At 36.8% G+C, this 14,224-nt stretch overlaps 1 protein-coding gene across 11 annotated transcripts in view; it reads right to left on the bottom strand.

Moving 5' to 3' along the window:
- Window positions 1-13,016, bottom strand: part of LOC143233864 (uncharacterized) — an 85,673-nt gene extending 72,657 nt beyond the window's left edge. The window contains exons 1-4 of one of the 11 annotated variants that reach the window (XM_076470671.1): window positions 12,750-13,015; window positions 12,284-12,317; window positions 9,502-9,598; window positions 9,167-9,328 (exon numbers count right to left, since the gene is read on the bottom strand). In XM_076470671.1, coding sequence (XP_076326786.1) covers window positions 9,167-9,323 — 157 coding nt within the window. In that variant the 5' untranslated portion in view covers window positions 9,324-9,328; window positions 9,502-9,598; window positions 12,284-12,317; window positions 12,750-13,015. Of the gene's footprint in view, window positions 1-9,166; window positions 9,329-9,501; window positions 9,599-12,283 lie in introns of those variants that run through there. The other 10 variants (XM_076470676.1, XM_076470674.1, XM_076470675.1 and 7 more) reach the window with 10 other exon arrangements.
- Between the last annotated feature and the right edge of the window lie 1,208 nt (window positions 13,017-14,224).

Here is a 14,224-nt window from a genome sequence, read left to right as displayed (position 1 = left end):
TACTTCCAATTGAGAGTGTCTGCTTTTCTCAGGTGACATAAAGATAGGTCACATCTGGGAACTGTAGTAAAAGCCAAGGTGAGATGAACTGACCAGTGGATACAATTCATCCAACTGCACCTGGATACTAAAGCCAAAAGGAGCAATGATAGATTGTCTGGTCTGGAAAAGTTAGGCCCACCAAGGAACAATAACACACAACACCATGTGGGATGCTGTGGTAAGGATCGAAGTTTCAAAGCATACAGTAAAGACAGTTGCAAACAGCACAGGCGAAGAGGAGGTACATGAGGCTCTGTGTATAAGCTCTGAACTGGGGAAGAGCAGAAAGCTCCAGTGCAGAGCCAAAGACCCTTATGATGAACAGAGTCCAGCATCTTCAAGGCTGAGATCCTGACAGAGCAATAGACCAGTGATCCACAGTCTAGTTTTGATGGAATAAGAGCCTGATATATCTTTAGCATAGAACATTGATCTGCTCTCCATGTGATGGAAGAGAGGACACGGAGGATGTTCATTGCTCTTGTACATTTGACCCGTAGCTGTTTAATGTATGGTATAAAGGTCAGCTTACAGTCAAAGATAAGTCTCAAGAAATTTGTCTCAGGGACCATAATTTCACCAATATGGATTTCAGAATCAGGGTGAATACCCTGTTAGTGGCAAAAGTACATGCAAATGGTTTTAGAGGCACGAAGTTAAAGCCATTTGCTGTGGTCCACTTCAGTAAACAATGAGGGCAGTCTGTAGCTGCTGCTCAATATACCTCATGTTCAACGACTGACATGAGGTGTGAAAGTCATCGACACAGAGCCCATTTGCAATTGTGATGGCATTAATCTCTATACTGAAAAGTGTGACACTCAAAACACAGACCTGATGGATGACTCCAAGTTCATGTAGAAAAGAACAGGAATGTGTCGAGCCCACATGAAATCGGAACAGCCTGTCCATGAAAAAAGTTTTAATAAAAATGGACAATTGGCCACATAACCCACATAAATAAAGGTCTTGCAAAATGCCATACCCCAATGTTGTATCATAAGCCTTCTCATTGTCAAAGAATATTGATACAAGATGTTGTTTGAGAAAGGCTTCTCTGATTGACATTTCTTGTCTAATTAGGTGGTCCATGGTGGAGCACCGTTGTCAGAATCCACCATAGCCAGTCTCTCTCAAGATTATAGAAGAATGATCACTGCCTTGGGGGTTACTGTCAACCCTCCACAGAAAGTGGGAGAATAGAGAAGAGGAGCAAATCAAGAGATCAATAGCAGTAAAGGACTGACTAGAAACGTGAAAATAAGAATATGAACCACTATTTAAAAGAGAAAGGTTGTGATCAGAGAGCATATACTCTACAGAGAGACCCTTCCCATCAATATCAGCACTTCCCCAGAAGGGATGATGTCCATTAAATTCCCCAGGATTAAAAAGCAAGATGACAACTGTTCAATCAGAGGACCAAGGACTGACTGATCATAGATCTCTCCGGCCAACAGGTAGAGAAAACACACAGTGATGGGATGACCCATGGAAGCACAAATGGCTACAGCCTCCAAGGGTGTGACAAGTGGCAAATACAAGGTGGGCACATGTTGATCAACCAACATTGCCACCCCTCTACGCATCTATCCATCACACAGCCTGTTCAGTGGTGGCACAAGGATATTCTTGTTGGGGGGGCTGAAGTAAACTGTGGAGGGGCTTCCCAAAATGCCATCTATATGAAATATAGATGGTAAATTAAAATAATGTAAATACCAAGGTACATTTCAGAAAGGTGTGCTATTTTGAACTGCAATTTCAATGCAGTTTTCATTGGAAACTCATACTCTGATTAATAATTCAATATTACAAATTAAAAATTATCTGTTTATGAAAATATGCGTATATGTAAAACAGGAAGCTCACCTAAATTCCACCCAAGGTAATACATAATACTAAAGAAAATCAAGATCAGCTTAGGTTGAACATCTGATATACCATTAAGAGTAAAGCTACAAATCAAAAGAAATTTAACATAAAGACATAGTTTACATCGCAGAAACAAATTATCCCATGTGAAGTTAATACACTCTGAGGAAAAGTAAGGTCACTATCAGGCAAACTATCTTTCATCATGTTGTGTTTATAATCAATGTTACTTCAAAACAATGCATCTGTTCTGGTGATTGGCAGCAAATATGTCTATAACAGTATCAATAGAGTTGTTTTGCCCTCCTGGAGTTTACTGATATGACAGCAAGGTTGTTGGTGGGGTTGTTACCATTGCTGTTGCACAAGTATGTCTTGAAAAGCTTCAGACATGAGAAACTTCTCTCACAAGCAACTGAAGTGACAGGCAGAGTCACAGCGATGCATACAAGTTTGTGGAGATCCATGAAGGCATCCTTGTATGGCTCCAGCATGGTTGCAAGCTCCAATGGTGTGGATACTTCCTGCCCCTTATTTTTCTTCCTGGCAATTAGCTGGTTCAACTAGTGGACCTCCACTGTGAAGTCATCCTCTGCCACACTATAGTTTGCTGTCATTCCTAAGAGTGCTTGCATGTCCAGAAATGTGGAGTGTTTGGGGTTCAATGCAGTTGCACCCATCAGAACACTGCAGACATCAGAGGAGGATCTTCTATTCAGCTCGTTGAACATCCTGTCTATAATGGCATAGAAGGTGTGTCTCCTGGCATCTGGTGTTGGTTCCTCTCTTTGGCCAGTACTAGATGTGATTATGAATTCGTCCAGGTGTCTGGGGCAGATCGCTGTCCACCTTGATGCACTATCTCAGTGCGTATTCCCACTTTCTTAGATATATACTCAGCAGACTCTTCCAAGTCTTTCCATGCTGCTTCAGTTCTCATTTCTGAGAGACCAGAGATGACAGATTGCACTGGGTACTCTGCAGAGACCAGCTGCAGGTCAGGTGACTGGAGGTGGTCTGATAGCTGTTTTGTCATCAGCAGTAGTTTTTCTATGGCCACTGGCAGGGAGGGTTCTTTTCACAGCCAGACAAGAAGCATGCTGGCAGGTCCATCTTGTGTCTGACAGTCGCTTCAACTCTATGTGCTGGCTCACGAGTTCAAGCTCCTTCTGCACCTTGAGAAATTCTTCATGCACAACTGATGTACAGAAGAATTTGTACAGCTTCTAACTTGTCACAAAGAACTCTACTGCAGCCTGGACATTGTACACACAATCAACTAGCACAAGGTTGAGCCTGTGTGCATAGCAGTGGACATACACAGCCTGAGACACCTCTCTCCTGAACCTCTTCTGTATGCCAATGATGTGCCCTGAGATGACTGCAGCTCTGTCATAGCACTGGCCAATGCAGGCATTATGATCAATAGCACATTTAGCCAGAGTCTCCATGATTTTCTTGAGCAATGAATCTGCATCCAGACCCACAGCAACTGTGAAGTCCAGGAACTCTTCATGAAGGCTCTGTTGGTGGAGGTACCTTACCACAATAGACAGCTGTTCTTGTTTGCTCACATCCTTTGTTTCATCCACCATTTGAGCAAAATGCTCAGCTTCCATGACCTCTTTGCTGATATCCTTCCTGATCATTCCAGCTGTGATGTCAAGCAGTTCATTTTGGATATTATGGTGCATATACTTGGCATTGCCAGGACCACTCAGCTTCTCCTTCACAATTTCATCATACCTGGAAATCATGTCAAGAAGATCTATGAAATTGCCCCTATTATCTGACTGACTACCTTCCCTTGACCTCTCTGGGCTTCATTCTGGCAGGCTGTGTAGAGCAGTGCATATATCATGGCTCTTATGTAATGTCAGTTTTCCTCCACAGTTTTAGCATGGCTTGCATTGAGAGCATGTTGGATCCTTGCACCCTATGTTTTCTGCAATTTAAACTCTGCCCAATCTTGCATGACAAACTTGTCTCCTGCAGAGTTATTATGGGACTTCAGTGATTTGGTCACCTTCTTCCAGTTCCAGAAGCCTTCATGGGTGAAGGATTTCTCAGTTTTACAGAAGTGTGTGTGACTGAAAAGACGACATGCGAAGCAGAATTTAGCATCTTGGGTTACAAAGTACGCTAACCACAAGTGCTGATCACGCCAATTCTTGTTGAATTACCTTGACTGGCTGCTGTATTCTGTGGCCGGGTATCTCTTCAAGTCTGGACAGGTAGGACCACTATCTGGAAGCTGGCTCAGGTCCTTGGGTCCTGGTGGCAGTTTTTCACCTTGGGTGTGAGTGGTGCCCTCTTGCAGCTAAGGTCCCACACTAGTCGTGTCTGCATTCTCACCATCACCACTGTCCTCCTCACTTGCACCACATGAGTTTGTAGGACCATCTACTTGCTGCCTCTTCTTGGGTAGCAAGTAGTGTTGCATAATCAACCCTATGTATAGTATGACTGGTTTATGTTTTGGTGGGTGATGTCTAACTCTTGTCTTGTGTGTTGGTGTCCTTGTTTGAAAATGAGTCGCTGATTTTCATTTCCGTTTATTAATCCAAACTGAGTGTGTGTTCCAGTGTGAGGTCGAGTACCAAAGAGAGAGAAAGACACATAAACAAACATAACTCCCTTTTATACAGAGCTTCACGAACATCAAAGTGACCCCCGAGCCGGCTGACTGCTAGTACCACTTCTTACTTCCAAGTTGTGTTAGTATATGTGAAACGAATGGGAATTTCTCTCCTTATAGTGGCATTAAGGCTTACAAAGGATATTCATTTTAAACATTGAAATCTAAGGAAAAAGATATAACATACATACTATTGGGTCATTTCATGAATAAGGAACAAATACCAAGTAAATATAGTTCAACATTACAAACAACTGCTCTGTGGCATTGAAATCACCAAATTATATTAATAGCACATGAAAATCCAGAACATATATGTGAAATACTGTTAGAGAAAGTGTTTATCTTTAACCATATAGCACAAGTACTTAATTAAAGGGTAGTGATAATGTAAAATTACAGGGCTAATTAAGGAACACAAACACAGCTTTGATAGGGCATGTTGTAAAACTGTGGGCAGCTAATGGGAGTGAGCGGGACGGGGGTGTGTGCGGTTGGCATATGGATCTCGATTGGGCTGAGCCAATCATTAGCTGTACGCAGAGCATACACCATGGTCAGTGGCTCAGTGATCATACGCTTAAGGCATTCGAGGCGGGAATCGCACACTCGAACAAAGCAAACCCACGGCCTGGATATTGAATGGTCATAGTAGCACCAAAACAAAATGTCTAAATTGCAGTTGACCTTCACAGAAAGGCTGGTTTCTTCATAAGTTCACATTATTCATACAGGCCAAATTGTGACTGTGATATTCTTATTATTATCATAAGTGTGACAAGCACCTGTTACAATAATGTAACTGCTACATTACATTAAATTAGGCACTTTTAAATAGTCCAATGACAATCTCAAAATTCATTCTAGAATTGTTTAGAAATATTATTTGGTCAGTTAACATGTAAGGTTATTATCTAATCATAAGTATAACATTAATTGGATTGTAAGTCAAAATTTTAAGTGTATGCCACAATCATCAGTACAATTTTGGATGGCTGATACACAATGCAAAATGATCTCACAGAGGACACAACACCGACTAAATGCTTCATAGTTCTGACCTATACACAATACACTTATACGTGCATGCTATGTTTTACTTTTCAATAAAAGATAAATGAAATTAATGGGTAAATACCTGTGAAACTTTTGGTTTATCAAGTAAAATCCCTGATGTTGTATTGTAACTCATAATCAACGTGGATATCTAATCTTCGTCAAAGCTCAAGATAGAATGGCATTACACAGGGAGCGGCAATAAAGCGCATGAGTTTCAGTGCATTCAGTACGTTGCTATGGGACGCATGACACATACTTCCATCTTAATGAAGACGTTGAGTTCTACAGATCTTGTCTCTTTTTTTTAATTGTTAAGCAACAACGACAATTGTGTTTTCCATATTTTATGAATATATATAGGTAACAATATTGAGGGGCTTGGCTCATTTGGGAAGGGAGGCCCCTCTTGGCACTGCCACTGAGCCTGTCATTTCTGTAGAAAGAAAACTGCCGAAAGGTGACTGTATTAGCAGGTTTCAAAAATGTTTTCTGTATGAAGAGACATACAGGATGGTAGGAAGCAATCAGTGTTTTGATGTCATCCAGATCAGAATGTAAACCTCCACAGTTCCATTGTATCAAGGTGGCCATTTTTATTTCTGTGTAGGCAGATTGGGTGGAGAGCCCTTCTGTTTACAACCACATCTTTATTATTTACTATCTTTATTCTAGGTAGGTCTATCAACCTCCACGAATCCTGCCCTGGGTCAATTGGGCTGGTCTTTGCTGTTGAAAGAGGATTCCAGCAACCAAGGATGTGAAGGAATGACCGTTTTGTATCTTGGGGTGAGAGACGATGTAACCGAGGAAATGCCCATACCCAGAACTAGAGGAAATGGATCTTGGGATTTGCTGAAATGTACATTAAAGATAGAGATGGGTGTTGAAGTTTATTCATCAACTTTTTTAACCATGGAGGTTAAAAGACTTTTCATTTGGTTTGAGAACGATTTTTTTGGAGGCACAGAGAAATCCGTTTGCACTCCCACTGTAGTAGTGAAACAAAGTGCAGCAGCATACTCAGGGTGAGTAATGTTTTGAATCGTCTTCAAAAGCTGCAACTCTTTTTCTTCCAAACGTATTGGGCAAGAACAAAAGTAGGATGGGTGAGAGCCATTGCAATTAATGCAATGAGGGTCTGTTTCATGCTTGTAGGCATCATGGTTCTTGCCACCGCAACAAGCACATGTCAAGGAACCATGACATGATGTCTTCAAGTGACCGAACCGCTGACACTGGAAACATCTGAGAGGTTTTGGAATGTATGGCTGTACCCTGCAATTAAGATAACCTGCCTTGATGGTGGGAGGTGGACGTGGTAATGTAAATGTCAGAATGAGGACACTGCTCAGCATCGTAATTCCATCTTTGCAAGTGGAGATACACCTCACTGCAGAAACTCCTTGGGTGTTGAAACCAGTGAGAATCTCTGACTCGGGGATGTTCTTCAAATCCGTCTCAACAATAACTCATCATGATAAATTCAAAGTAGCATGAAGCAAAACCTCAATAGGTATATCCCCAATCACCTTTGAATGCAAGAAGAGTTCAATGTGTTGAGATGTGGATGTTTCCACCACTGTGCCACCAAATTGAAGCTTCTTTACTGACTTTGGAGAGCCAGCAAGTCCCTCTAGTTCCTTCTGAATGAAAAAGGGAGACACCCAATAGGTCTGTCTGAAAGAGAATGTAGCATAAGAAAATTAGGTACAACAGGTGTTACAGATGTTGAACATTGCTGCTCAGAATCTTGAAGATGCGGTCTTTCACTTATGGACTGTTTTTTCACTATTTTTAGTTTTTATTTGGAGGATCCATAATAAAAAAAAGGAATATTTTGGTGCCCATTGACCCCACCCACCATGGAGCCCTATGAGGTGATGCACTACAATGCCAAACAAGGACACTGCAGGAATGCCAGGGTTTTGTGAGCTCTACACCAAACTGCCAGCACCATATATAATGTCCACAAAACCTGTTGAGAACATCCAACACTGGTACTTGGATGTTCCTAGCCCACGTGGACCACCCTAGGGGGTCACCCTAAGGCTGCCTATTTACAGGAATTCAAGGCCAAAGTGTTAGATGCAGATAATTCCTACCTAGTGTTAAACACTAAAACTACCAAAGTGGTGTGATAGGGTTGGACCCCTCAATCAGTAGGATCCTCTCCTCCCCTTTACAGGTCACCATGCACAGCAAACACAGGGGTGAATGTTTAGATCCCAGAGGAGGTAAACTGAAAAAACAGAACCTTCCCTGGGATGCCCCCTCACCATGTACAGGAATCCACACCAAGGGGTTATTTTACGCTCTCTTGAGTTATGTGCAATATATTACATAGAAAGTAGGAAAATGGAGTCAAGGGCATTCAGAACCTTAAGTCACATGACTTTAAAAGCATGAAAACAAAGTTAACAAGGAAATTTTTTTTACATTTCAGGGTTAAGCCTACCTGATTTGAATAATAAAATTAAAAAAGTGGCAATAACTTCATACAAATCTGGCAAGTTGAGCAAGAACTCAAAATAATACTGAAATTAAAGTGACCTTTAGCTGAATGATGCTAAAAATTTAAAACTCAAGATCAGATGGAGTAAACCAAATGATCAAACCTAAAGTAAAACAATACAAAATAATATATTAAACTAAATGTAGTTTTAGAGTCACAAGATCAAAATGAGCAAAAAAAATAAAGTTGCAATTTTAAACTGAAACTTGCAAAAACAAAGTGAAAAATGCATGCACATATGTCTGTGCATATATAAAATTTACAATGTGTGTCTAGAACAATAACAAAAACTTATAAAAGTCTTTTATCTATTGTAGCTATTCAGCATTGGATTTTACAGGAATTTAACTTTTCTCTCTGAATACCTCCCAAGAAACTGGATATCTCCTGCTAGAACAATTTTCTTGAGCTATAAACTCATTAACAATTTGGTTGTCTCTTGCAGTAATTCCAGGTATTTGTACATCTGTCAAACAGCCTGAAACTGACACTACTATCACCAGTCTTCAGTGGTTTTTTTGTGTTGTTTTTTTTCCATTAGGTTGTTATCACCTACCCCTGATAATGACTTGACAAATAAAAAAACCTTCAGTAGGCCAACAAAGAGAAGACTTGAGGATAAAGGCTGGTGTGGAAGTTAAAAATATTTACTACTGATGAAATAAAAGAATACTTAATCTTGATATTACAGCTATTGATGAAACATGAAGTTAGAATTGTGCTTATTGTAAGCTAATCATGTCAAATTACTTTATGAGATTGAAAACTATAATTAATATGTGTGTGTGTGTGTGTGTGTGTGTGTGTGTGTGTGTGTGTGTGTGTATTATACTTATATTTACACACTGATATACAGGTTCATTTACTTTTATAAAAAAAGCTAATACAAACTTTTGACTTCAGTTATCTCTATTCAAATGCATAAAGTACTTGTAATTAAAATAACCATTTAAAGTAATGCTATAAAAACTTCATAAAAGTACTGCTATCAGCTTCTCACACACAATACTCTTTATGGAGCAGATAAAATTTGTACTCACCAGGGTCATATTTCCACAGATCTTTCATAGGTAAATTTCCTGAACGACCCCCCAGTAGATAGATAATTCCTTCTTTGGTTGAGCAAAGAGCATGCTTTGATCGAACACGTGGTATATTACCATAATTTTCTCGGTTAGCATGAATCAATGACCACATCTTCTCTGAGAAACAATACACAAAAGTTAATATAACAATAATTACATGTTATAATTTTTTTAAAAGAATTATAGACAACAAGGAACAAGTTGATTCTAAGATGCTGTTCTATCTCGTGCACACACACACACACACACACATATATACTGGTTTAAGAAAAGCAAAAAGTCAAACCCACCTTTTATTTTTCAGAATATTGCCAATTCCAATCTGGTACTCCTGTTATGTTCTGGTCTCTTCTACTATAATGGCAACTCATCCCATATCTCAATCACCTTAATGGTAAAAATACAATTGTCTTAACTGGAGTCTAGTTTATCATTTACAAAATCTTAAACTAGAGTCCTTATATCTTATTAACTTAAAACTATAGAACAAAAAATATCACAACCTTTTATCCTATCAATCATTAAAATAATTTTGTAAAGTTAATAAGATTGTCTCTTACCCTTCTTTTCTCAAGATAAAATAAATTAGAAGATCCTAATCTATTCCTATAACATATCCATCCCCAAAACCATCCTAATAGAGCTCCTCAGCCCTTTTCCAATAAGTTAACATCTTTTCTTTGTTAAGATGATCAAAACTGCAAAAAGGTGTTCTATGTGACTGTACTTGAAAGGTATGTAGAGATAAACAGCTTTACTATTAACAACAGAGCACTGTATTCATAGCTTGAGAAACTTAAAGATCTCTACATCAAGATCCTTTTATCAAATATTCTGTTGCATTTCTATCTGTATTAATCACATGATCCTAATTATGATATGCTACATACATTACCTTGTACTTATTATAACTTAAGGTCATTTATCAAATATTTTTCCAGTTTTAACAACTATTTCAAGACATACTATAGTACTTCAAAATGGCCAGAAATAATCAAGGGTTTAATATCATTGACAACCTTTAATAATATGTTCTATCACTGTCATTGACCACTGAGGCACACCAATGATAAGTAGGGTCTAATTTCATTCATTCACTACAAATAATAACCTTTTCCTTCCCTCCATCTATCACCCTAAATTCATTTAACTAGTTTTCTCCTACTTATTTTATTTTTGCATTTTGTATTTTGTTGGGCATTTTATCAAAAGCTTTCTGAAAACCTAATATACAAAGTCATGCCCTTTCCACCATCTAGATAATGGGCAACACCCTCAGCTAAAAGATAACAAATAAGTTAGGCAATATTTCCCTTTGGTAAATCTATGTTAGTCATATGAAATCAAAAATGAAGGCCATGCAAAGTTTCCTTTACTGGACTCTAGAATCTTTGTAATTATACAGTATATTAAATTACCTAATATTTTAATTGTAACTCTTATCATCACTTTAAAAATAATAGTAATTATTCAACTCAGAAAAAAGAGGACTAATTACCTAAACTTTTACATTCTTTGAAACTGGAGAAAAAACTTATTTGGTCTTCATGTCTTATCTATCTGTAATAACTTAAATCTTTTAACTTAACTGCCAATGATTAATATCTATACAAATCATGTCAATTACAGTATTTCCATCAGCAGGATCCTGCTCAAGAATACTAATAAATTTTATTGTAAAGGAAATATAAAAGTTCACAGTCTTTAACAAAAACCTTGAAATTTATGATGTTTTAAGAACCCAGTCCCCATTTCTTGATGACCTGTTAACCTGAAGACGATCTAGGAAGATCAAAACGTTATTTTCCATTTTATTAGTAAAAAATGTTAATACCCATACCAGCTATGCTGAGATACCAATCTCTATTTATTTTAACCTTTTGCTTTCATTTATCATACCTAAAGAGTCCTTATTTTTAGTTTTAACATTATCAGCAAGATGTCTCATATAATCCCTTTTTAATTTCTTAATTTATATTTTACTCAAGTCTCTGGATTACTCTTTATACAATAAAACATATCTTTCCAATCAATTTAAACTTATAGTATTTATCTCCGATATTTTCTTCTTTATATCCCTATTAAGAATTGTTAAAGGTTTGTATGCCTTTCTGTATGTATATGTATGACTGGTCTACTTTTTTATTTTAATGAAAATTTGTTTCTTTTGATGAAGGTAGAGATCACCTCAAGTGGCTGAATGGCCTTCTGTCACCTTACACATTTCATTGACTGTTCTCTTGCACATAACTAGCTGGTATGTACACAAACATTTAGACAATATCACATTATTTTTACCACACCATTAGTAGCAGTCATCCAATACAATTATATTATGAATTACTAAAATATACCCCATTGGATAATTTATTAACATTACACATGGCAATACTAGCACTACTACAAAAAACAGTATTATAAAGTAACACAATAATTTAACAAATTTGATTTCCTTATGCATCAAATTATATATATATATATACATTTTTCTGATATCTGTTAGATCAAAGAAATTAATTTGTAGCCTTTGAAATTGAAAAAACTTTTGGGTAACACAAAAATCTTGTTTATTTACACAAGACCTCAAATTTTGACTTGCTTCCATATTAATTCTTTATTCTTATCCTAAGTGACAAAGACAAAAGATATGTTACTATAGTTCAAATATGTTAAACAAATGGTATTCCTGCTTACCCATAATAGTTTACCACATTTAATACAGTATAATAATCAAGATATGGTATTTATGTAAAGTACACATAATTATTAAGTTTCATTTAATTTGGTAAGGTACCAATACCACAACCTTCACCACTCTTTGTTAATTCAGCATTTTTATCAACTCCTTTTTAACATTCAACCCTTTAGTATCTCCATTCTAATTTTTAGTTCTACTGTCTATTATTCTTTCTTTAGTTTTATAATTAGAGCATTTATTAACTGTAGCACCAAGAAATCAAAATTTTCAAGACTTCATAAATCATGTGACTTTTACATACACATTTTACTTTTAGTTAAACTGCCCGAGTTAACAATAACACTTTTTAAAGTTAATAATACGTATGTAGTTACCTTTGTTTACAGAATCTGGAAGTGAATCATCCTTCTTCGAAAATGAAAGTCAATAGAATAATGACACACAATGACGTGATGAACTGGATCAATAGCTACCTTGTGTTTATTGCTACTACTACCAGAACTCGTATTACCAGTAATTGACTAGAACTAATTAGTAATCATACTGTGAACACCACCACAGGATTTTGCAATAACTCATTTACGTTTTAATTGTTTAGTAATAATATCTAACTTAAAATCTTTGCAAAAATATTAATGGTTAATTTATTCCTACTTAAATTTGTGCTTTCTACTATTAGGCCTAAATATTGCAGAACACTCTTAACAATAAATTGCAAAGATATAATTAAACAGCACTTTTCTTTATTCATCAAACAATACCACAAGAACAATAAACGACCTCAATACTCATACTACACACAAATTAATATTACCGTGTTTCTCCGATAATAAGACTTACCCATAAAATAAGACCTAGTGTGATTTTGGGGGATAGTTTTAATATAAGCCCTACCCTTAAAATAAGCCCTAGTTAAGAGTGGCAGGAAGAGGAAAGAAATAGAAAAAAATTAATTTATTAATTAGTTTAATAGTTAGTTAATTAGTTTGTTTAAGTATTAATCAGTTAGTTTAATAGTTTAATAATAGTTTATTTTAAATGGTTAGTTTAATAGTTTTACTTTATAACTTCATTTTTTAATATATCAAAATAAGACATCCCCCGAAAATAAGCCCTAGTGTCATATTTTGGAGTGAAAATTAATATAAGCCCTGTCTTATTTTCGGAGAAACACGGTAATAACCCACTATAAAACAATAGATATGTTTGCTTCGTAAACTATAGATGTAGATATTTCCTACCTAGTGTTAAACACTAAAACTACCATAGTAGCTACGGTAATTAAAAACAAAATTCGTGATGAAAATTACGTTTTTTGAAATTTAGTGTTTAATTATCATTTATTATAATCGTTAAATAACAATGATCAGTATAGCACGAAACAACTAGTCTCTTTCTCTCTCTCACACACACACTCATATATATATATATATATATATATATATGTATGTGTGTGTGAAAGAGAGTAATTGTTTCATACAATCTATTACTATGTATATATATATACACACTGCTGGTCAAAATCTTAAGGCCAATGAACATAAAGAAAAAAAATATGCATTTTGCGTTGTTATACTCAACCACTTATTTGAGTAGAGCCTCGAAAGATGAAAATAAGAAAAGAGAAAATAAAAATAAACTTTTTTAGCATTTAATATGGAAAATGTGAACACAATGAAATTAGCCTAAATACTAGCTGGTCAAAAGTTTAAGACCATACTGAAACGAAGAGTTAATCGGTAAACACTTACCGAAATTTAGTCATTTGTGTTCAAGCATTAGTGTTGTCAACATCTCCTACTGACATCTCCTGTGTTACATTGGATAAGAACATGGCAAAGGCTAAAAAGTTGACAGAGTTTGTACGTGGCAGAATTGACGAGCTGCAAAAGCAAGGTCTCTTTCAACGTGACATCGCTGGTGAGATTGGGCGTAGTAAAACTGCTGTTGCAAATTTCTTAAAATACACTGAGAAATACGGAACGAGAATTTCAAGTGGTCGGCCCAAGAAAAATTCGCCAGCGTTGAGCAGGAGGATTCGATGGGTTGTCCGGTAAGACACCAGTCGATCGTCGAACCAGATTAAGGCCCTTATGGACGCAGAATGCAGCTCAAGAACAATAAGACGGCATCTACAAGAGAAAAGCTTTAAAATCCGTAAACGTCTTCATAGGCCACGCCTCCTTCCACACCACGAAACAGTTCAGTTAAGCTTTGCTGAGAAGCACCAAACATCGGACGTAGAAAAGTGGACGAAGGTTTTGTTCTCTGATGAGAAAAAATGTAACCAGGATGGTCCAGATGGCTTCCAACGT

Source organism: Tachypleus tridentatus, chromosome 12, assembly GCF_004210375.1.
Source record: "Tachypleus tridentatus isolate NWPU-2018 chromosome 12, ASM421037v1, whole genome shotgun sequence".
Lineage (NCBI taxonomy): Eukaryota > Metazoa > Arthropoda > Merostomata > Xiphosura > Limulidae > Tachypleus > Tachypleus tridentatus.
Note: the sequence above shows the minus strand (reverse complement) of the source record. Positions and strands in the feature narration are given on the sequence as shown.